The 25,713-nt window shown below is 39.9% G+C and overlaps 1 protein-coding gene across 5 annotated transcripts in view; it reads right to left on the bottom strand.

Annotated features, from left to right (window-relative positions):
- The window catches only part of SENP7 (SUMO specific peptidase 7), a 71,853-nt gene that overhangs the window by 13,803 nt on the left and 32,337 nt on the right, over positions 1-25,713 (bottom strand). For 4 of the 5 annotated variants that reach the window (XM_077821454.1, XM_077821481.1, XM_077821488.1 and 1 more), the window contains exons 7-17: positions 23,234-23,352; positions 20,771-20,934; positions 15,554-15,875; positions 13,183-13,355; positions 12,368-12,514; positions 10,734-10,767; positions 9,672-9,854; positions 5,932-6,194; positions 4,735-4,871; positions 2,590-2,706; positions 947-1,066 (exon numbers count right to left, since the gene is read on the bottom strand). In XM_077821454.1, the coding sequence (XP_077677580.1) occupies positions 947-1,066; positions 2,590-2,706; positions 4,735-4,871; positions 5,932-6,194; positions 9,672-9,854; positions 10,734-10,767; positions 12,368-12,514; positions 13,183-13,355; positions 15,554-15,875; positions 20,771-20,934; positions 23,234-23,352 (1,779 nt within the window). The remainder of the gene's footprint in view (positions 1-946; positions 1,067-2,589; positions 2,707-4,734; positions 4,872-5,931; positions 6,195-9,671; positions 9,855-10,733; positions 10,768-12,367; positions 12,515-13,182; positions 13,356-15,553; positions 15,876-20,770; positions 20,935-23,233; positions 23,353-25,713) is intronic. The other variant, XM_077821472.1, reaches the window with a different exon arrangement.

Below are 25,713 nucleotides of genomic sequence, written 5' to 3'. Positions count from 1 at the left end.
ACGGACAAAGTGCTGAGGAAGAGGATGGAACAACTCTGCACCCCCTGCATGTTTCTGTGCTGGCTCTGCATAGACCAACATAAAGAGAAGGTTTGGGGGCAGGTTAGGGGAGGGGCTATAGGATCCACTACTGTGCAGCTCAAAACGAGCACAGGAAACATGCAGTGGGAAGGGGTCCTATTAAAATCCATAGGCAGGAACAGTACCTGTGAAGAGACTACACTGCAGCCTTCCAGTCAGCCTAGGATCTGGGGAGGAAGGAAGTTACACCTACACACAAAATAGTCAAGTTGCTGTGTGTTAGGAGAGATTAATTTCATCCTCAATGAACAAGGTACAGCAAATTTCAGAGACCTTGACTTCTCAGGAAAGAATCTGACTCCATATCAGAGAACTGCCCTTACACAATATGAAATCTTCTCTCGCAAAAAAACATGTGATTACCACGTGAACTTAATAAATAAAGGGAGCAGCTATATGTGCTATGCTTAAAAAGAACAATAAAAAAAAAACGGAGGTCCTTCTTGCAAAATTGCATGAATCTTCAACAGAGAGGTAATCATACTAAGTGAAGACATATTAAATTCTAGACCCAGAAAAAGAATCTGGAGGAAAGCGAAAGCATTGTTTGTATTTACAATCAAATGTCCATCACAGACAAACTTGAATAAAATCCACCATTACCATTCTATGACTGCAAACCTAAACTGTGACTTGAGGCATATCTGGAAGATCTGAGAACACTCAGAATACTACATGCCAAAGGACACTTTACTGAAGATTATGCGTGATCCATGGAGAACATTCATTACTGGAGAACAATGTATATTACTAATTTGTTTCTTCCCCCTTCTAATTAAAACCATGACTGTCAGTACTTGTCTGTTAATGTAACAAATCCTTTACTTGTAAACAGTGACATTATGGCATCTGGAAGTGAACTTACGACAGTTTGGGATCTTCTTCAGAGTTTTTTCCTGTCCTGGTCAGGCACTTATAGAAGAAGCTGCTAAAAATATGCGAACGCTCAGCAAGCTGCTTTGGCGCTTTCTCCAACAAGAGATATCTACCGAAAAAACAACAATTGCAGCTTTTTACTCTTTATGTGGAAATTACCTTCCCCCCTCGACAACATAATCTTCACAAAAGTATTAAAATACATCAGGGTTATCTTACATTTTGTAATCAGTTATCTTTATAGCTGCTAGCCATGTCAAAATTTTCTATCTAACTTATTTTAATTGTGTATGGATGGTTATCACTTTAGTATCTAAGTGCCAAACACAGTTATTAAGAGCACAGCCCCACTGAATCCACCCTCTGTCTGAGATCTGTACACCAGAATCAATCCTTTCATATTTAAATAATTAAGTTTCTACTAAAATGAGCTTGAAAACATGAACCAACTGTAAAACAAGCCTGCAAAGACTATGAAACAACAGGTTACAGGTGTGTATTGTCATTACAATTGTATTATTTAATTTCATAGTTAATTCATTAAGTAAAACCCTTCAATTTTTAAAATTGCAGAATCCAGGTACCCTGCTGCAGAATTTATTTTTAGTTTATCAGAGAATACTATTCTTCAGCAAAGCCCTGTGTATCAAAAGATTCACATGGTGCTATGCTTTGCTTCCCCACGGGTTAGAAATTTTTGATTGCAATGCTCTCGCTTACAGTTACTGCGGCAAAACTTTCGTAAAACAAACAAAGGTGAGCCTTGAACATGCTCTGCAGATGACCAGGATTCTGCTCAGGTTTGAATCAGCACTTCAGGATACTCCAGAAAAAATGGCAGAAGGCAATGTGGGCTTTGTAAAGCATTGCTCCATTTCAGATCGCTCCTGAAAGGTGGCAGGATGCATAAAAGCCCACACTCCCACTAACAATTCCTGGAAGCTGGAACCTCCGGCTGGGGGGTGCGGACTCTGGGGTGGGGCTGAGGATGAAGTGTATGGGGTGCAGGAGGGTGCTCCGGGCTGGGGCCGAAGGTTTGGAGGGTGAGAGAGAGATCAGGGCTGGGGTGAGGCGCAGTTCCCAGCCAATGAGAGCTGCAGAGCTGACGCTTGGGGCGGCTGCAGCATGTGGAGACCCCTGGCTGCCCGTATCTCTAGGAGCCGAAGGGGGGGACATGCCGCTGCTTCCAAGAGTCATGAGGAGCCATGGCAGGCAGGGAGCCTGCCTTAGCCCTGCTGCGCCGCTGACTGGACTTTTAATGGCCTGGTCAGCAGTGCAGACCGGAGTCGCCAGGTCCCCTTTTCGACCAGACTTTCTGGTAGCAAATCATGCACCTGACAACCCTACTTCACTCACAATGAAAGTACATTCATTTCTGGAGTGGAAACACTGCAGCTATTCTGCTCTATCTAGAGTATACAACAGTATCTTTTGGGAGAAGTGAAGAATAAAATCCAGCCAACTTTAACTGCAGGGGAATAGAGAGGCTAAAAATAACAGCCAAAATTGGAACTAGGCCAAGTCTTTGCTCTATTGTAATCACCACAGACTGTTTAGAGATCACCATTTTAGGTTTCAGTCAAAAATAAATTAACATCAAAATGATTCTTATTCCTCCCTTTTATTACTTACTTAAGATAGAAGTCAATGATGACATCATTGAGGAATTCTCCATACTCTAGACACTCTAGATCCTCTCTTGTGACACCCAGTCCTCCTTTTGTGGGTGGGGCAGGATAAACAATCAAACTAGAAAGCAAAAGTGATGTTATAACAAGATGAGTTATAGTTTAACAAGTCACTTACAAAAAATTCCTAATGCCCATGAAATTATGCTTCAGAAGGTGGTGAAACAATACTACGGAGATTCATAGATGTACATTATCTAAGCAAAAATCTTTATGGACTGTGTTTTATGCTAGTTCAAGCAGATGTATTGACGGGCTACTAAGATATAAATGATTCTACTTGTCTAGTTATCCTCGCTCCCATCTCTTCACACAGCTACTATGAAGTTCCCACTTCATGAAAACCTGACAAACCTCCACCTTTTCTTCATTGTTTGAGCCTGACACATTAACCATTGCTATGGATTCCAATATATTCATCCAAGATCTTTGTGATCAACTCAAAGTGTGCAGCATTTGGCAGAAAATTATCAAGAACTTAAACTAATACATGTTTTGAAAGGGAATGATGAAATAATAGGAAATTAGAATGACCACATTCATGGAAGAATGAGAGCACTTTTGCTCAACCTATGTACTTTCACAGTGACTCTAATTAAACACTTGGCATTATATTGGTACTCTATTCCTAACACTATCATACATGTGCAAAATTGAGTATTTGCATTACTACAGTAATATTGCACATAATGTAACACTGCAAAACCTGAGTCAATAATACACAGAAATGACTGAAACTGACCGTTTCAAAAAAATCAGGGGAAAAGAAGTATCGGTATTCTGGTTTTGTATGTAACTAAAGCCATCTATAAAATCTTGTCCCTTATGTAAAAAGCATATGGCAGGCGTGTCTCAGATTTCAGCAGCTTTCTATAAAAGCTGTTAAAACAGTGGCTTTCTAAACTTGCCATTAACCCAGATGTACAGTGTATGATCAAAAAGAACAGGAGCACTTGTGGCACCTTAGAGACTAACAAATTTATTAGGGCATAAGCTTTCGTGGACTACAGCTCACTTCATTGGATGCATAGAATGGAACATATAGTAAGAAGATATATATGAAGATATATATACACATACAGAGAAGGTGAAGTTGCCATACAAACTGTAAGAGGCTAATTAATTAAGATGAGCTATTATCAGCAGGAGAAAAAAACTTTTGTAGTGATAATCAAGATGGCCCATTTGGACAGCTGACAAGAAGGTGTGAGGATCCTTAACTTAAGGAAATAGATTCAATATGTGTAATGACCCAGCCACTCCCAGTCTCTATTCAAACCCAAGTTAATGATATCTAGTTTGCATATTAATTCAAGCTCAGCAGTTTCTCATTGGTCAGTAACTCAGCACAGTTCTGAACTTGAAACATTTCGCCATTACTCTCTCAAATAATAATAATAATAGGATCTACATGTCTTCCACCTACGGACATGGTACACTGATAATCTAAGGACATTATTTTTAAATAAATATTTCTTAAATATTTGATAATATTTGACTGTGTTAAGTGGGGAAAGATACAAGACAGATTCTCAGGTGATTTAAATCAGCACTGACGTCATTTACATCATTATTTACACGAGCTGAAGGTTCATCTCTGCAGTTAACATTTACAATGTAAAAACTCGTTTCCAGGCCAATACTCATGCTACCTGATTTGAACGATGTACTGAGTATTTCCACTTTTAATCTCTCATACAAAAACAAAACAGTGTAAAATTTTCAGCTAAAATGAAGTGTGTGTAGGAATACTGGCCCACGTTAGATGTTGGTGAACTATGGTTTTAAATTGAGTTGGGATATTAGCATGAGTCACAGGCTGAAAGCCTGTGAAGAAAAAGGATGAAATCGTGAAAAAGAAGAGATGTTGTATTAAGACTTACAGTTTGAAATATCTTATTTAAAGTTTGGACTAAATAAATTAAAATAAAATACTGTTAATTGGGTACCACATGCACCTTTCACCCAAAAATCTCAAAAGTGATTTACAAATATTAATTAAGTCATTAATTTATTCCAGCTATTTACTTATGTAATTTGCAATCATGGGCTTTTTTCTTAACTGCTCATATAAATAAAGCATACATACTTCTTAACTGGTCCAGTTTCCCTTATTTCTTTCCACTCATCATCTGACTTAGATGACAGAGAAATGGAATAACAACCACCATTTTGCTTCTGCAACAGAGCATAACTTGGCTTGGTGACATTTGCTTTTGGTTCCTGCTGGTGAAAAGAAAAAAAAAAACCTAAACAAAAAAATCATCTTTATACACAAGTGAAAACACAGCAAAGGCTAGAAGTAAAACAAACCTAAGTACATCTTGCTATCTACAATAAATCTTCATTTATTATTCAATTCATTCATTAAATCTTCATATTTTGTCCCCTTTCTCCTCCTGCCAAAACCTACCTGCTGGCTAGCAAAAACAGAATTTAATATTTACATGCAACATTAAGCAGTTCAGTGGTAAATGCACCTGTGAGCCCAAGCGCATATATAAACAACGACAGGTAACACCTACACAGCATTTTTCTCTTCAAAATGGTTTACAAACATTAGTCAGCCATGTGAATTGGGCAGTATTATCCTCACCTTTTTGAAAAGGAAATAGAAGCAGAAAAGATAAGGCTGGAATGTCAGAGGTGCCGAGTACCCCATTGGTTTCAATGGGAGCTGCAGTTATTGGGCACATCAAGCCTTTAGTGACTTGGCAAAGACTACAGAGCTATCACAAAAGCAGGGAGCAAAACAATGATGAATTCTTGGCTTCTAGTTTTGTACTCAGACCAACCCACCTTTCCTATACCAATACTGTTACTGAATAGAACAAATGTGTCTGATTTTTGACATTTGGGGAATTGGTCAGTTTCATACTTTCAGCTTCCAATTTTCCCCTCAAAGGGACGCATATCAGGACCAGACTGTGCAATACATCCAGTGCCCTACAATGGCTTGCACACCTAGAAGCAGAAGGCGGGAATGGGATCCTTGTGCTTCTCTGAATGCAAGAACCATGGTTCTGGCTGGCTCTTGCACAGGTTTTGTACAATGGCAGAGGGCCCCTTGAACCCTCCTCCTGTGCACCCTAACAGGGGACAATCCAGCATTTAATGCAGAATGTAACTATTGCCTCATTATGAAGGATACACTAACAAACGTTATCGATTCTTAACTATGGATACAGATACTTTTATTTTCTGTGAGTAATTGAAAATGGCTTGATTTATCTACTGGCAGTAAGTGACTTGACTCCAATGAATCATTTGAGAGTCATTTATTAACCTGAGGTAGGGGGTTCACAAGAACTGGAGTGCTGCTCTTCTGCATCTGCTGCTGAAATGAAGCCTGGCAATAATTCATAAAGGAGCTTTCCTCAGGTGACAAGTCCTTAAACAAAGGTAATGCCTGCTTCCAAGACAAGTAGTCAGAGAGATCTGGGGACCTGTTTTTCTTCCTCACTTCCGCAATCACCTCATTCAGCTTAATCTGTTCTCTTTCCGTGAGTGGTTGGAAGAGTTCGAGGAAAACAAATTCGCTAGATTTGGCTGTCAGAAGAAAAAAGGCAGAGCATTAACTGAGACTGACGAGACATGGCAGAACTTCAGCAACAGTTGCATAGACTATAATTGTCAGATCACAGCAATGATTTGTTGAAAGAAGTTACAATTTACATTTCAAAAGTTTATACAGACAAGCATAAAAAACCTAATAGTGCCTCCTTAAGGTTTACTATTAAACAATAATGCCTCAAAATAATTTGGGCTGATATTCACAACTGCCTACTGGATTAGGCTTACATTTACCACTAATTTCAATGCATCTGAATTCCCTGAGGATTTAGCCTTAATTTCTAGAGCTGGTCATCACGAATGCATAACTCATTTACAACCTGTACTCAATGGGGACTACATCCTGAAAGAAATCTTTCCTGAATCCCCTCTTCTGGCCTTCAAACAACCCCCAACCCTCCTCATCAGAAACAAGCTACCCACAAACCAGGACACACCAACTCAAAGCAGCACCAGACCTTGCCAGAACAAATGCAAAACCTGCAGACATATCTTCACTGTTATGATGATCAACTCTCCACATAACATATCCTTCAAGATCCATGAGTCCTACCCATGCCTACACAACATGTGGTTTATACCTCATCCAGTGCACTAAATGCCCCAACAACACTTATGTGGGTGAAACCAGACAATCACTATGCTCGCAAATGAACTCACACAACAAAAGGATGAGACAAGAACACCATTTCACCTACAGGTGAACACTTTTCACAAGTGTATTTTCACAGGAGTATTTTCCACTGAATGCATCCGATGAAGTGAGCTGTAGCTCATGAAAGCTTACGCTCAAATAAATTGGTTAGTCTCTAAGGTGCCACAAGTACTCCTTTTCTTTTTGCGAATACAGACTAACACGGCTGCTACTCTGAAACTTTTCACAAAGCAATCACTCTCTATCTGACCTCTCAGTCCTCATTCTCAAAGGAAAGCTGCACAACACCTTCAAAAGATGAGCCTGGGAGCTTAAATTCGTAACTTTACTGGACACTAAAAATCATGAACTGAAGGGAGAAACTAGATTTATGGCTTATTACAACTATCTATCCCACTAACAACCTTCCCCCCCATGGTGCTTCCCTCCCCCCTCCTTCCTTCCCCCATGACTGGAGGGATGTTATCGGGCCACTTCACCTTGAATGGCCCCTTGAAATATGTGTTAATGACTTATGCTAAATAATCTGTTCCACCTTCTATTAGCTGTGACATTATGTTTCCGAGAAGAGCTCTGTGTAGCTCGAAAGCTTGTCTCTCACCAAGACACTGGTCCAGTAAAAGACATTACCTCACCCAACTTGTCTCTGTAAGAGTATGTCTACACTGCAATTAAAAATCCGCCGCTGGCCTGTGCCAACTGACTCGGGCTAGGGGGACTTGGACCGCAGAGCTGTTTAACTGCAGTGTAGGCTTCTGGGCTTGGGCTGGAGCCTGAACTCTGGGACCCTCCCTCCTTGCAGGGTCCCAGAGTCCTCTGGGTACCTCTACACATAAAACACTACCGATGCAGCTGTGCCGCTTTAGCGCTTCAGTGAACTCCTCACGTCAGCACAGGTAATCCACCTCCCTAATGGAGGGTAGTCAGGTCGACGGGAGAATTCTACTGCTGTCTATGGCAGTGATTAAGTCAGTTTAAAAAATGCATCACTCAGGAGTATGGATTTTTCACACCCCCAGGCAACATAGTTAAACCAACCTAAGTCCCTAGAGTAGACTAGGCCTCACTCAATCGCTCACTTTACAAAACTCCTATTCCATGCGTAAAAGCTAATGCTTACCCTAAATTCTCTCTTTAAATAGAAAGAAGCACATTTATGGGTTAGAAGTACTACTGAATCTCAAGGAATACTGACACTACAGTTTTTAATAATGGTCATGCGGTTGCTCATTTATGAGTCAAAATATTGTGGGCTCAGAGAGAATCTCTCACGACTGGTCTGTCACTTCAATTATTGATTTTCATCCTGTTTCCTATTTTCTCTCTTTTAGCAACAGTAATGTGGTTCATCATCTCCAAGTCAGAGTTGGTACATCAGACAAATTATTACCTCATTCCTGCCTAATTTATAAGGTCTCTGAATGTATGAAGGAGAATTATATCCCCACATTATTTCTTACATGGCATTACAGATGTGTTCAGTGCTTTACAAAACAAAGACAATCTCTGCCCAAAAGACTGTATAAACAAGTTAAATAATCTATCTGCATTTGACCTCATGGGATTTTTCTATTTTAATCCAACAAGACTGCACCACAGTGTTACAGCATCATTTTTGAAGATTCAATACATCTCCTGCTGTCTTCCAAGATATTCTTCTTGCACATTCACCATAGAAGATAGAATCCCTGGAGAACACCATACGTGCTCTTAAAGAGATACTTATTATAGTCAGCCTGATTTTGAAAGCCATCTGTGATAGAGCAGAGAAACCTCCCACCAGCAGAAAATGGGTTAAAGAGAGTGTATAGGTCCAGCTAGCCCCCACATACCTACAGCCAATGACAGGCCTAGAGGGGGAAGGACAGAGAGAACCTGGCTCATTTCAGGGTTGACCAGCAAAGAGAGACAAGGGGTAGCTCTGCCTCTTCATGAGGGGAGCTTCAATACAAGCCTGACAGCCACTGGGGGAGAAGCACTGTGTCCCTGACCAAGAGATACTGTTGAGGAGACTAGGGAGCATCTACCAGTGAGTGAATGGTTATGATTTGAATGTAAAAGACACTGTGGGACTAGGACACTCCAGCCTTACATATGCCCCCACTCAGAGGGATCTGATGCCACAAAAGGTCCACAAGGCAGTGTTACTCCAGGTGAGCCACTAGAAATTGTTTGGATTATAGGGGCCTTGCCCCAAACTGAAGAGACATAAGTAGGAAGTAGCTCAAGGCAGCAGACTTGGACTCTGCCAGGAGGACCCTGTTGATGTTGCTTCACACATGGCCCAGGACCCCCTACCATACTCCCTTACAGGCTGAGACACAGAGGCAAGTGGAGGCCAGAAGTTTTCCAGTCTAAGGTGACACCTCTACCACCTGGTCAGAGAATAAAGGGGCCAAAAGTCAGGTTGCTAACCAGTTGGCTGACTCGCCTTCTGAGCACACTATCACACCAGCCATTTGCAGAATAGAATGTTGCACAGTTCAAAGGGGCACATTTATTTCTGTACTTTTCACACAATTTCCCATCAACTTCACTGAGCTTTAGACTGCCATTAATTTGTTGAATTTTTGCATTACATTAGGTTAACTTTAATTCCCCTTTTAAGGAAAGCCAACTAAACAGATGAATTTTGAGAAAGCAAAACTGACCACTTTTTACCTTTAAATAATTAATGGTCTCCTGTTTCTCAAATTTAAAATCTGAAATAGCCACCTGATTGCATGCTTATATATAGCAATCACATTTTTTTCATAACGTCTTAAAGGGGCCAGTGAATAGCCCTATCATATACTCACATGGCTTGCTTAAAACAGACTTTTCTAATTGGGTTTCGATCTTTTCTACATAGTCTGCAGACAGCCAAAGGAAAATGAAAGTGCTAGTCCTTGAAGAGTGACAATCTTCGTTATTCCTCCACAGGCCAAACTTTCTTAGGTGCATGGTATCCACTGACAACTCTATGTTCTTATTAGGAGCCACTGTAGGAAACCGGGTTTAAAATAAGCAGACCTTACCACCGAGATACACAAACAAATATATTGCATATTAAGACACACAAAATAAAAGTCAAATGCCATTGTATTCAACTTGTGCAGCATGAGTAGTACACGAAGTCAACTACTCTTCTAAGACTTGCACTCTCAACAGAAAGTTACAAAATTGTAATACGAAAGCACAACTGCACAAAAATGGGGTTGTTTATAGAAGTTCTAACTCATTTTCCCTAAGAATAATTGTAGTTATATTAATTCTCTAGCTATTAAGTTTAAATTTAATTGTGTCAGAAACCTACTCCCCTTCTTTCAGTCAATTCATCTGTCATCAATTAAGAATGGCAGAGTAACACTTCCCAATGAGTAGTGGTTATACGCTCATTAAGTTATAATACTCTGAACAGTTGACTTAACATTAAAATATTGGTTTATACTTCCTTATCTTTAGTTGATTAAGGAATTTCCTTCAACTCTAACATGTAACATTTCACTTGGACTGCAAAAATTTATGCGTATGCTTAACTTCAAGTACATGTCCAGTCCCTTTTACTTCAATGAAACTACTTGCTTTTAAAATTAAGCACATGCTGCTTAAGTCTTTGCAAGATCAAGGCCCAAGATATAACAGTGATGGACTCATTATAAACATCACAGATGCTACTGAAATAGTTAAAAGTTACTAAGCTATTAATTACTGTAACATAAGAACTCCCTCACTTTGGTCTAAATGCCATATTGAAAACAATTAAAAAGGGAAAGTGCTTGCAGAACAGTAAGTTATACAAAATGTTTTCATAGAAAACGTGTTAGTGTTTTGCGCATGGTTTTGTTAATAGGTGGACATGATGCAATATAGTATCTTACCTTGAAATGGGATCTTAATATACCTTGTAGTAAACTTAAAGGAAAAATTAAAAACAGTAAAAATTAGTTTATTTTTCAACATTATTGCTCAAAACAATTAAATAGCACACATTTATTTTCTGTACATTCCTCTTTCTGCTCAGCTGAATAAGCTGATAGAAAAAATATTGGATTTAAGAACATAGGCCAAAATTTTTTTGACCAGGGTGCCTAATGTTAGGCTCCTAAATCCATACTAAGGCATCTAAATAACTCCGATCTGATTTTCAGAGATGCTTCAGCATCTCAAATCTCCCTGGAGTCAACGGTAGCTAGCGAGAGGGCCAGCTCCCCTAAAAACCTGGTCACTTTTAAGTAGGTCCGTAAATATGAATACAGGAGCCTAATGAAACAACCATTTTGGCAGTTGTCTTATACAAATAATTTAAGAACTTTTGTATTAGCAATCACATGGTGGTACAGTTCTGCATCTTACATACATCTTAGGGCAGGAAGTCAAATCTACTGACAGAATATGTGGAAACTATACATAAAAAAATCTAGTTGAAGAAATACTCCTCCTGTGGTCATTTTAAATTAAGATTATCCTCTATACTTAGTCTTCACTTTTCCCTCTCCTTACCAATCTAAAGGCTAAGAATTAAACTGTTAAGATAAAAATTTTAAATTCTGGCTATTGATACTGATTCTATGGAAGTCACAAATTATGGTTCAAATGATTTTGGCAAGTCTTTATTTCATTAGACTTTAATGATACATTTTATTACTGTATGCGAATCTGTTTCACAGGGAACACTAGCAATGGGAACAGATGAAATTATTACAAAGAAATACCCTGAAGCATGAAGCTATAAACCAGAACTGAAAAGTGTGTCCAAACAAAAACTGATTTTTTTTAATTGCACTATGTACACTGAGTCCGGTCTGGGAGTTGCGCAAATCCCAACACTTCGTAACATACCTGGGCTATGGTTTAATCTGTTTCTTGGTTTATACTTTTCATAACATGATATGTATGCTGCCCCCTCTGTCCATATTAAGATTTTGGTGCTGTTTTAATGCTCTTTGTTTTAAAACTATGATATAGAGCGCATATCTTTAAAAGAGAAGTTTGGAGCACACTGTCCATCTGGAATACAAACATTAAGGGTTACTTTGTTGTAAGATCTGCAGTATTCCAGTAAAACATCAATGCTCTTGGTTTCAAGAGATGGTACGTCTGACCAGGCCAGTTTTTGCTTTCCCGTTGTGATTTTAAAAAATTGTCCCAGTTTGATTTATGATTGAGAATGTAAGTACCCTGCCTACTCATATAAATCTTGCTTTCTGAAAACTTCAGAGCATGGATTTCTTGGAAAACATCAACAACCTTGCAGCTCACTGAATGGAACATATCAGTACAACAGATAGGAGGTGATGACTTACATGGACACCTCTTGATCAAAACAACTGGTAGGAAGGGGGCAGGTTTAATTTCAGAGTTATCCGTCTTCTTTCAGGACTTTTCATTCTTTGAAGTCTATTCATAATATGTGGAACTTGGCTTTACAAATAAAACTATTTGTAAATGTGGAACTATTTGGCTTTACAAATAAAAATAAAAGTCCCATCACAGTAATAATAAGTCAACTTACCAAAACACAACCTGTTGACGTTCCTTTTATGTTTCCTATATACAGCGTAGTAATCTTAATATCCAGTGCTGGCTCCATCTGTTTATTGGATGTGTTACAGGAAGGTAAGTCTGTGGAAGAGTTATCTTCAAGTGGTTCAGTTGAAACCTATATAATTAGAAATATTTTAATACAGTGCTTGGAGTGAGCGTTTTAGCCCTAACCTCAAGGTAATTTCCCCCTAGGAGTTATTTTTCCAACAGGTTTTCCATATTACAAGATGCATACGTTATTATTACTAAGGAACTAGTTCTGGAGTTTATCCCCTCAAGGGGTTAGAGGCAACTCTCTCCTCCTAGTTTGTGTCACTTCGTCAAAATATAACAGTGCTCTTTCAGCTCCATCTCTTTGCAAACTGATCCAACACAAAAGCAGACCCATACAGTATAGCAGCAGCAAATATCCCTTTTCCCACATCAAACCTACACAATCCAACTTAAAACCAACATTCAAGGCATGTTGCAATACTTCATCTATAGGAAAAGACAAGCAATGTGTCTTCTAACTCGATACAAAACTACATGCAGGGATGCTCCACAGTTAGACTGAGTACAGCAACACAAAACTCAGTGGTATATGATTGGTCAGTGAGTTACTGAACTTCCTTTTATCATGAGTTTTAGATTCAAATCCCATTTTTTAGGCCAAAGGGAAATGAGCAGGTTTAGCATATGTTATTGTAGCTGTGTCAGTCCCTGGACATTAGAGAAACAAGGTGGGTGCGTAATATTTTTTGGATCATCTTGTGTTGGTGAGAGAGAAGCTTTTGAGCTTACACAGAGCTGCTCTTCATCTTCAGTTACATCTTGCAATAGCTCTTCTGCCAAAGGTAACTCAGGCTCTTGCTCTGTTTCTTTGTTGTCAGTTGTGTCATCATGCACAGGCTGCAGATCCATCTTTTCTGGGTCTTTTGGTTCAGAAGATCCTTCATCGTCGCTGGAAAGAACAACTAAAGAGGAAAATCCATTTTTATAAGACTCAGATTTAAGAATAAATTGTAACTCCTATCAAATCACAGATTTTTGGTAAGAAAAAAAAGCGCCTGTCTGCAATTGACACTGGGGGTTTAATTAAACCCCCATTAAACAGGAAGTTACGCTGACTTGGTAGACCTGGGGTTGAACTATGCACTACCATGTAAGCAATCCGCGTGACATACATTCATACATACACTTATGTTTGTGTGTGTATGTCTCTCTCATTGGCTTGGAAGGGGCAGAGAAGACTGCAAAGAAACTTCTATAATGCAGACTGACCTCCATTGCTCTGCACAACCCCTATTGGCTAATTTAAGAGTGGTATTTACAGGCTCCTAAGAGTTCCACCCAGTCTTCAGCTAAAAATATGTTAATGTACAGCTGCAGCGATACGAGGGAGGGCAGGAGAATGAAACACCAAAAAGGACACTGAATAAAATAAGCTTAGATTTAATACAACACTATGGTTCTGACTTAAATGATCACAAAATCAAGGAGATTCAAAATTAAGGTTGACACTGTATCCTTTACTCACTCCAATATGATTTTTATACACACGCACACGCTTACTTTCAACAAGATTACTGGTCTAGTAGATGGGGTGAAGCTGTAGATGCGATATATCTTGATTTTTGTAAGGTTTCTGACACAGTCCCACGTGACATTCTCATAAGCAAACTAGCAAAATGCGGTCTAGATGAAAAGTACTATAAGGTGGGTGCATAACTGGCTGAAAAACACACTCAGAGAGTAGTTATCAATGGTTCGCTGTCAAACTGGGAGGATTTATTTAGTGGGGCCTCACAAGGGTCTGTTCTGCATCTGATACTATTCAATATTTTCATTAATGATTTGGCTAATGGAGTGGAGAGTACGCTTATAAAGTTTGTGGATAATACCAAGCTGGGAAGCATTGCAAGCTCTCTGGAGGAAAGAATTATTATTCAAAATGACCCTGACAAATTGGAGAATTGGTGTGAAATTAACAAGATGAAATTAAATAAAGACAAGTGCAAAATACTACTGTTAGGAAGGAAAAATCAAATGAGGAATAACTGGTAAGGCAGTAGTACTGTTGAAAAGGATCTGGGTATAGGGAATCACAAACTTAGTATGAGCCAACAATGTGATGTAGTTTAGAAAAAGGCTAATACAATTCTGAGGTGTATTAACAGAAATGTCAAAGCTAAGATACAGGAAGTAACTGTCTAGCTCTACATAGCGCTCGTTATGACATAGCTGAAGTACTGTGTCCAATGCTGGGCACCACACTTCAGGAAAGATGTGGATAAACTGGAGAGAGTCCAGAGGAGAGCTACAAAAATGATAAGAGCTTTAGAAAACCTGACCTACGAGGAAGGTTAAAAAACTGGGCATGCTTAATCTTGAGAAAGGAAGACTGATGGGGGACCTGATTACAATCTTCAAATATGTTAATGGCTGTAGTAAAAAGGAAGGTGATCAGTTCTCCATGTCCACTGAAGGTAGGACAAGAAGCAATGGGCGTAATCTGCATTAAGTGAGATTTAGGTAAAATAAAAATATTACGAAGCTAAGATATTAAGGTTAATATATTAAGAAAATCTTTGAAACTATAAGGATAGTTAAACATTGGAAGAAGCACTGAGAAATACCCAACATTGGAGGTTTTTATTAACAGGTTAGACAAACACCTCTCAGGGATGGTCCAGATATATTTGGTCTTGCCTCTGTGCAGGACGCTAGATTAGGTGACCTCTCGAGGTCCCTGCCAGTCTTTTACATTTATATTATTTTATATTTGTATAGAACCTTTTACCAAAAGATCTCAAAGCAATTTTCAGGCATTCACGAATTAAGCCACAACACACCTCCTTACGGTAGCTAAATATTTCTCTCATTTTAAAGCTCAGAAACAAGCAGAGTAACTTGCCCAATGTCACACGAGTCAGTTGTAGAATAAGGAACAGAACCCAGAAATTCCGTCTCCCTAATGCTGTTCCATAACTACAAGACCATCCATTGCAATAATACACATCATGCACTGTTCTGAGATTTGTGCAATGCTTTAGTGATACTGTGATCTCTGATCCATATATTCTACTTCAAGTATTTACATTAGTAAGTCATGCCTGCCTCTTCTAAGTTTCTAAAAAGATCAATAAATATAACTAACAGATATATTACATACTTGGCTCAGCTGAAACAAATGTCTGATTGCCCTTGCAGATTCTGCTGTGCAACTTGCTCAGATACTCTGACATGTCCACCTTTGGTTTACCAGAAGTGCCAACTAGTGGGGAAATCCTCACATCCTCACTGGTGGTAGAATACTGCTTCTGCAATGAACTCCTGGGAGGACGCTCTGAGCAGTGTTCCTTTGCACAGCTGAAAGCTGGTTCCAAATGGTCATGGATGGATGTTTCTTTACATTCTGCCTCTACAACCAGGGAAACATTTTCCTGAATCAGGCCAGCTCTGTGGCCCTGGGTTGAAATTATCCTTCGTTCTTTCTAGAAAACAAAAATCAAAGATTTAATCTTTTCTGGGGTCCAAAACATACATTTGTTTCCTGACCTTGCTGAGATGACTGAGCTCTGTGACCACTGACTTACACACCTAGCAAGGTAAAAGAGATGTTGCTTAACATTTCAGACAGAGCTAAGTGTAGGACTCAGACTGGGGTTAATTCTTCTTCCCCCATCTTATGACAATGCAGAACGTTTACGTGATATATCGTAAGCAGAGAACAACCTTTCTGACCATGATTATTTTCAAACTGAACAAGAAACCAGTGTCTAACCTTTTGGCAGCTGCCCCATGGGCTGCCACAGATGGGAGTTAGAAGTGCTCGTTGCCTATCAAAAGCAGAGTTGGGGGTATTGAACAACTCTCAGATTCAGCCCATTGGGAGTTCAGGGCCTGATCCAAAGCCCACTGAAGTCAATGACAGTCTATTCACTGACTGCAAGGGGCTTTGGAGTAAGTGCTTACAGAGCACCTATCATTGGAGCATGCAGGTGCTTGAACACAGATGACTTGTATTGGACTCTGCTCTTACCTTCTGCAAGTTCAGTTTCTCAAACTTGAATTCCTTTACCCCTTTTTTCCCTTGCTTAACAACTGATCAGAATAAACTATTTATCATCTCCAGGACTCCAATAACTGACTTGCAGTTCATAATTTTAATATATTTAAAGGTTATGGTTTATTCTCTTCTATCAGTGAAGGAAGCTATGTTACTGAATTTATGCTTTAATTAGCTTAGTGCTTTGCAGTGTAACAATAATTAATGGTTCCAAAGCACACTTTAAGCCATGGTATAGCATTTTAGATTACAATAAAAAGGGTTAAAACTGAAGTGAGGGGGAAAAAAAAAGTAATTTTGGAAATGAAAAAAACAGTGAAAGAAGAAAATTAGCACACCAATACATTCTGCTACTTAGGCACCAATGCTGGAGTACACAAGTAACTCTACATACCTGAGTAGTCACACAAATTCAAATTGGACAATAAGGAGGTGATATTTAAAGTATATCAGAAACATAAAAAATCCTAAGAGTATTGGCCCATTATGAGACAAAAATGGGGGAATTAATAATAATGCACAAAAGGCAAAAGTGTTCAATATATCTGCTCTGTATTTGGGGAAAAACAAATGCTGTAATCATATAACACTCTTTCCACTCCACTAATATCGAGTTAAATATCAGCTACTAAAAGTAAGACATTTTTAAAATCAAAAGCAGGTCTGAATAACTTGCATCTAAGAGTTTTGAAAGAGCTGGCTGAAGAGCTCACTGGACCATTAATGCTGATTTTCAATTAGTCTTGAACACGGGGGCAGTCCCAATGGACTGGAAAAAAAACTAAGGTCGAGCCAATGTTTAAAAAAAGTAAACAGGACCACTCAGATAATTACAGTCCTGTCACTCTGGCATCGATCCCAGGCAAGGTTATGGAGTGGCTGATATGGGACTCAATTAATAAAGAATTCAGGGTAATATAATTAATACCAATCACCATCGGTTTACAGAAAATAGATCCTATCAAACTAACCTGATAGCTTTTCTGATGAGATTACATTTGATTGATAAAGATAGTAATATTGACATAATATAGTTAGACTTTTGTAAGGCATTTGACTTGGTAACACATGATGGATTAAAAAACTAGAATGATATAAAATCAGCTTGGCACTATGGTGGGGTGCTCACCCCACACCAGCCCTGAAGGGGTTCAGGTGGCCCAGAAAGGGCTAATCAACCTACACAGTTGCATCTCTTGGGAGGTTCAGGGATTTATAAAGAGTAATTGCTGATGGAAGCCCAGCTGGGGGAGAAGCTGGGAAACAATTATAAAGACAGGAAGTTTGTAGTAGCAGGAAGGCTGCAGGGAGAAAGTCTGTAGTCATTCTCTAGGAGCACAGAGGTAAGAAGGAGGAAACCAGGGTAGAGAATAAGTAGAGCCTTGTGCAGATAGAAAATATACACCCACAGATGCGGACATCCAAGGATACAAATTGCTATCCGCGGAGCTGTAGGAATTGCATGGTGAAAGCAGCAGCATGTTGAGCTGTCTCTCCCAGGAGATAGCACCCCATGCTGGCAGCTCCTCTGGCTTGGCTGTTCTGCCCCCAGCCCTGCCCAGCGGAGGGTGGGGTGGGGGATGGAGAAAACAACCAGGCTCACTGGCAGCTGTCCCTGGTGCTGCTAATGTGTGCAAGCAGCTCACACGCCTCCGGGCAGGAGACACAGAACGTTGTGTGAAAGGGATTCATATCTGAAAGCATGTGAACCACTTGCATACACTAGCGCAACCAGGGACAGCTGTTGATGAGCCTGGTGCCTGACCCAGTGGGCAGGGTTGGGGGTGGTACACCCATGGTCAATCAGTGGATATTGATTTATACCCAGGGATATAAATTTTGTATCCGCACAGGGCTCTAAGTCCTGGGATCCTAGCCCCGGAAGCAGGGTCAGTCCCAGAGAAGTTGTGGTGAAAAATAGCTTGAGAAGTCCAGGTAGGAAGAAGCCCAGTGAAAGCAGCAGCAAGGATGGGGACTGTGTAGACCTTGACTGCTGTTCATAGGGTTCCAGGACTGGAACGCAGTGTAGAGGGAGGGCCTGGGTTCCTCTACCAGCCACAGGAAAGTGGCACAGGACTGTTGGAGGTACCATCCACACAGCTGGTCTGGTGGAACTTTAATACCCTGGAAAGGGGCATTATATAGTGACTAGCTGGAGTGGTGGGTCGTGAAGAGACAGCATTGTGAATTACGAGAAGAGGAATGAGTACACCGATGGAGTGACCATCAGCAGGGGGTGCCTAAAGGGAAGAAAACCAGTATACCACGCCTGGTCACAAGGAGGCACTCTTGTGGTGAGTGAACCCCATTACAGGCACACATTAGATGGACTAATATCTGGCGAACTGATAGGTCTCAAAATGAGACTGTAAACAAGCAATCATCACTGAGCACATGTATGTCTAATGTGGTCCCACAGGGATTAGTTCTTGGCCCTACCCTACAACGTTTTTTATCAGTGAGGTGGAAGAAAACAAAAATTCATCACTGATAAAAATTGCAGACAACACAAAAATTGGGGGAGTGGCAAATAATGAACAGGACAGGTCACTGACAGAGTGATCTGAATCGCTTGGTAAGCTGGGTGCAAGCAAACAATATGCATTTTAGTAAGTCTAAGTGTCAATTATACATGGTGGGAACAAAGAATATAGGCCGTACAAACAGGATGAGTGACTATCCTGGGAAGTAGTGAGTAAGATTTGAGTGTGGTGGATAATCAACTGAACATGAGCTCCCAGCAGTCTGATGCTATGGCGAAAAGGGCTAATAAAATCCTCGTATGCATAAACAGGGGAATCTCAAGTAGGAGCACAGACATTATTTTACCTATATGCCTCCAGCTTTCATCCAGACCACATTGCACGATCCATTGTCTACAGCCAAGACCTAAGACACAACTGCATTTGCTCCAATCCCTCAGACAGAGACAAACACCTACAGGATCTCCATCAAGCGTTCTTACAACTACAATACCCACCTGCTGAAGTGAAGAAACAGATTGACAGAGCCAGAAGGGTATCCAGAAGTCACCTACTACAAGACAGGCCCAACAAAGAAAGTAACAGAACGCCACTAGCCGTCACCTACAGCCCCCAACTAAAACCTCTCCAACGCATCATCAAGGATCTGCAACCTATCCTGAAGGACAATCCCTCACTCTCACAGACCTTGGGAGACAGGCCAGTCCTCGCTTACAGACAGCCCCCCAACCTGAAGCAAATACTCACCAGCAACTACAAACCACACAACAAAAACACTAACCCAGGAACCAAACCCTACAACAAAACTTGGTGCCAACAATGTCCGCATATCTATTCAAGGGACATCCTCATAGGACCTAACCACATCAGCCACACTATCAGGCTGATAGTTCACCTGCACATCTACCAATGTGATATATGCCATCATGTGCCAGCAATGCCCCTCTGCCATGTACATTGGCCAAACCAGACAGTCTCTACGCAAAAGAATAAATGGACATAAACCTGACATCAGGAATTATAACATTCAAAACCCAGTCGGAGAACACTTCAGTCTCCCTGGTCACTCAATAACAGACTTAAAAGTGGCAATTCTTCAACAAAAAAAACTTCAAAAACAAACTCCAATGAGAAACTGCAGAACTGGAATTAATTTGCAAACTGGAAACCATCAAATTAGGCCTGAATAGAGACTGGGAGTGGATGGGTCACTACAGAAACTAAATCAATTTGTTCATCTCTAAGGTGCCACAAGTACTCCTCATTGTTATTATAAAAACTAATTTCCCCTTGCTAAATACTCACACCTTCGTGTCAACTGTTTGAAATGGGCCACCTTGTTTACACTGACCTCATTAACACGACAAAAGTGACTTCCACTCCTTCTTGTCAACTGTTGAGAAATGCCTGCTTCCAACTTAAATTGAATTGGCTCGTTAGCACTGATCCCCCACTTGGTAAGACAACTCCTATCTTTTCATATGCTGTGTATTTATACCTCCCTACTGTATGTTCCACTCCATGCATCTGATGAAGTGGGTTTTAGCCCAGAAAACCTATGCCCAGATAAATTTATTAGTCTCCAAAGTACCACAAGGACTCCTTGCTGTTTTCACATATGTAGAGTTACTCAGGTAAATGTTGCGGAGTCAAGGTCTTCGTGTGTTGCTATAAGGGAATGGAAGAAAAGATATCAAGATTTGATACAGCACTACTTAGCCAACAGGTGGTACATAATGTCTTTTAAAGACAATTTACTAGCTGCTGGTATAATCTTTGGATTTAGTTGCTGCTATTAAAGCGAAAAAACACTAAACACAACAAAATTGTTACTTACATATGACGATGGTACTTTTCCACGGGAACATGCATTACACTGATCAGGAAAATGGCCACTAAATCTTCTTTTCCTCTTCTCAGAATTCAGACAACTTGCTTCCCTCAAACCAAGAGAGTTCAAGATTTTGCTTTCTTTATCTTGTTGATCACTTTCCTTGTTTTCTATACCAAATATTTTAATAAAAAACAACAACAAAAAAGAAGAGTAACTTAATAGGGCACAATGCCATAACATTTCTATTAAAATTGCTGGTAGTCATCCTTAAACATCTTCACCGTTTTCAAATTGTGGTCACAGTGGCAAAAAATAAAAAAAGTGTACCAATTACCATATTTGCATCCACACAAGATTTTTCTCTCTCTTTCTTGCATGTGTTTACTAGATAATTCCATCCCCTCTCTGCCATGAAAATGGCGATACGCAGTGAAAAGTTATTTTAAATTCATAAGCAATCTGAAATCTGAACAAATCTGCAATCTACAGGAGCAAGAAAAGGATGTAACTGAACTCATAACCCACCTCAGAGTAGGAATGTTAACCTCAGTACCTAAGCCAATTCTAGCTTTAGTAATTAACATTCTGCCCTCCTAAATCCCTCCTGCAGTTTCAGCTGGATACAGTATTCTGCCCCCTTGTAAATATTGCTATGAAATGTTAAAAAGCTTGTGTAATCCACACACCTCCTGGGTGTGGTGCTCTATCCCCTCTAGTGACACCCAGACCACTTATAGATTAATGAGTCTGCTACAACCTTAGCTAAAGTCCATGGGGCTTTTAGCTCATGCAGTACAGGCTCATGCTTTTAGCTTCAGAGATCCAAAGTTCCATCCCGCCAGCCAACAACTGAAGTCTGTCGTTGCACGTTACATCACCCACTTGCCTGTCTTGCAGTACTGAACGAAATCATTGTGCAGCATTTGTACATCAGTTAAGTTCATGTAACATTTTAACAACCTTTGAAACAAAAGGCTTTGTATAAAGGTGTGATATTATTGTTAGGGTTGTCAATTAATCGCAGTTAATGCATGCGATTAACACAAAACAAATTAACTAGATTAAAAAAATAGTTGCCATTAATCGCAGTTTTAATCGTACTGTTAAACAGAATACCAATTTACATTATAAATATTTTTGAGGTTTTTCTACATTTTAAAACATATTGATTTCAGTTGCAAAGTTACAGAATATGAAGTGTACTGTGCTCACTTTATATTATTTTTGATTACAAATATTTGCACTGTAAAAAAGATAAAATAAATATTTCTTTTCAATTCAACTCATATAAGTCCACTTAGTCCTACTTCTTGTTCAGCCAATCACTAAGACAAACAAGTTTATTTACATTTACAGGAGATAATGCTGCCTGCTTCTTATTTACAATGTCACCTGAAAGTGAGTACAGGCTTTCACATGGCACTGTTGTAACCAGCATTGCAATGTATTTACATGTCAGATATGCTAACCATTCATATGCCCCTTCATGCTTCGACCTGTAGGGTCTAAATTTTTACATTCTTTTGGTTTTGAGTGCAGTTATGTAACAAAAAATTCTACATTTGTAAATTGCACTTTCACGATAAGGAGATTGCACTTCAGTACTTGTATGAGGTGAACTGAAAAATACTATTTCTTTTATCTTTTTTATGGTGCAAATATTTGTAATAAAAATAATAATATAAAGTGAACACTGTACACTTTGTATTCTCTGTTGTAACTGAAATCAATATATCTGACAATGTAGAAAATCATCCAAAATATTTATAATAAACTTAAATTGGTATTCTATCATTAACAGTGCAATTAAAACGGTAATTAATCATGACTTTTTAAAATCTCACAATTAATTACAATTTTTTTTTTTTGGACAGGTTTCAGAGTAGCAGCCACGTTAGTATGTATCCGCAAAAAGAAAAGGAGTACTTGTGGCACCTTAGAGACTAACCAATTTATTTGAGCATAAGCTTTTGTGAGCTACAGCTCACTTCATCAGATGCATTCAGTGGAAAATACAGTGGGGAGATTTATATACACAGAGAACATGAAACAATGGGTGTTACCATACACACTGTAACGAGAGTGATCAGGTGAGCTATTACCAGCAGGAGAGTGGGGGTGGAAAAAAACCTTTTGTAGTGATAATCAAATTATTTTTTAATCGTTTGACAGCCCTACTTCTTATAACTGAAGGTAGAGCCTTAGGCTTCTCTCTTGTTTTCCTTCTGTTTGTGTATTTAAGCTATTGCCTTAACATTATTTAAAATTTAGCTTTAGATATTTGATAGCGTATGGATATTTTACCCCACACACTTTTGACAAAATGTACATACTGTTCACAAACCAAAACCTTTGTATTACCCTTTTTTCGTACACTCTCCTTGTAAATATAAGGCAAATATCTAGTTCTTCAACTGTAATATCCAAATATTTAAATGCAAAACAGAACTGTTCTTCATCACTAACCTTTCTTCTGCTGGTCATATCTTCTTACAGTAAACAGAGCATTATTGCTTTCTGCTTCTTTAGACGGTTCAGACAATTTCAGAAGACTGTTATCTGTCTTCTTCTGATGCCATTCATTCCTGTAAAAACAACAGCTATGAATTCTCCTTAATCCTGCAAGAGTACTGACTAACCCTCTCTATGGATATCAGAGTAGGATCAGATTACAGAATCCTGCTTCACCAGTAAGCGTTGTGAAGCATAGCAAAATACAATGCAGACAAATTTAGTTTCCTCCATGGAAGTACAATACTAGACGTACTGACATTAGCAGTGTTGATCACCAGTGAAAAGGATGCTTCTAAGAAGGTGCACAACATGAGAATCTGATTCCCTGGTAAAGGTTAGTCATTTAAATATTGTTCTGCCAGTGCTGCCTGTGAAGCACTGTTGAGACAATGATCAGAAGCACTGACTGCAAAGAGGAAAGCCATAGTCACTTACATATCTCTTTCCCTTTGTCATTAACATCGGGCATAGGGAGCAATATAGCACATTTCATATTAGTTGAGACTTTAAATGGGCACAAGATTCCAAAGTATGAGTTGTTCCCCAGAGAAAAGGTTTCAAACAGAGAATTCCAGCTAAAAGGGTCCTGAAAAGGATGTGCTTTGCACATAGAGGGCTGAGGGAAGATAGGGACGATTACTGGAAACTGATGAAAGGAAAACTACGGGTCTTAGCCTGTGCTGATTTCTCAAGCTGTTGGTTTTATTTTAAAAATGGAAGCAACAATAGCAGAACCAAGACTTTTACTATCCTCTACAACTCTTTTTTCCTGTACAAAATGTACTGATAACAAATTGATGTCACACTTCAGTTTTGAGGGTCTGATCTTGTGAGCTGCTGATGGCCCTCAACTCCTACTGAAGTTAATGGGAGTTGACAAAACTTAGTACTGTACCAGACAAGGAGACAACACCTAGCAGGATTGGGACCTGCCAGATGTGGGTGCTTAAATGTATTTCCGACACCAGCAAAAAGAACGGTCACTTTGGACAATAAGCCATATTAATCTATTTTATATTTTCCATACCAGTTGTCTGCTTCAACCTGAATTTTCTGGGAAAATTTCAGACAAAATAGTTTAGCCATTTCAGAGAATGAAGTGAGGGGAAAATATGTTCATTTGTCCATGTTAAAAAATTCTGGAGACCTTTTCTTTAAAAAGCACTCCCTTGCTTTAGAGTGGTGGCTTGAAATTTGGCACAAGAGTTGCCTTTGGGTCAGGTAAGTGCCCTTTTGTGAAAATCCACCCAAGCTGTAAGACCACGAAAAATTATAGTTTGCACATGCTCAGTAGAGACTTCTTAGATTCTAATATCTAAATACCTCAAATTCCCACTGCACTGAGCATGCTGGATCCGGTTCAGGGCTGAGCAGGACTGTCCCCGCAATTGCAGTTCTGGACTGCTGCAAGCTGCACCAGGTCAGGGTCCAGGTACCTGAACTGAGAACAGGGAGAACTTCTGGCTACGTCTACACTGCACACCACTGGCGGCAGCATGTAGGGTATGTGTAGCTATATGCCAGGCTGTGTTCACGGCAATGTGTAGCTAGAAGTATCAGTGAAAGGCTCTGGCAAAGGGGAAACAACAGGGAAAGAGATCTGGCAGGGGAGCTGCCAGTTACTTTTTCTGCTGCCTCCTAGCTACTGGAGTTTTTCCTCTGTGGCAAGAAAAGGGTCAAGCAGCAAAGAGCCGCTGGAGCGTTTCCTCACTGCCTCCCCTCTGCCGGAGCCTTTCCCTACATCGGGACTTTACGCTGCTAAAAACAGCACTGGAGATGGAGGAGGCATTGTTTGGGTGTGCAGAGAGCTGTGTAGGATATATACTCACTGGATTCAGGCATGTCTTTACTTTAATCGCCTAAGCAGTGCCTCACTGTCAACACTTCTATTTATACCTGGGCCAGGGGGCAAGCAGTGTATGTACTCTACATGCTGCTGTAAGAAGTGAGCAGTGTAGATGTACCCTCCCTGCTCTCAATGACCTTCCTCCTGGAAGACAGCATTGAGGAGGAAGCTCTGATTCAAATGCAGATAGCATACTATGTGGACACAGTAGGTATAGGGCAACACATTGGATGAGGAGCTGCGGGGTAGGGGAAAATTGGGATTTGCTCAAGAGATTGGGACAAGAAGTCAGAGGAGATATAAACTGGATGAGAGCCCAGAGAAGGTGATTGGGCCTAGGAGCCAGTGGGAATAGGAAACATCGGGGTTGCAGAGGTCATGACTAGAGGAAGGGGGAGAGAAACATGGGATGAGGAGCCATGAAGTGGAGAGAACTGGGATGGGGAATCCAGATAAGCAAGACGTACTTGCTGGGCAAGGAGACTGGATCTGGAAAAGTGAGGAGAATGGGCCTGTGTCAAGGTGCAAAGGTGAGGAACAGACAGGCCTGGAACAGGGACAGGTTGGAGGAGAGGGGGCAAAAGAG

This window comes from Eretmochelys imbricata, chromosome 1, assembly GCF_965152235.1.
Source record: "Eretmochelys imbricata isolate rEreImb1 chromosome 1, rEreImb1.hap1, whole genome shotgun sequence".
Classification (NCBI taxonomy): Eukaryota; Metazoa; Chordata; order Testudines; family Cheloniidae; genus Eretmochelys; species Eretmochelys imbricata.
Note: the sequence above shows the minus strand (reverse complement) of the source record. Positions and strands in the feature narration are given on the sequence as shown.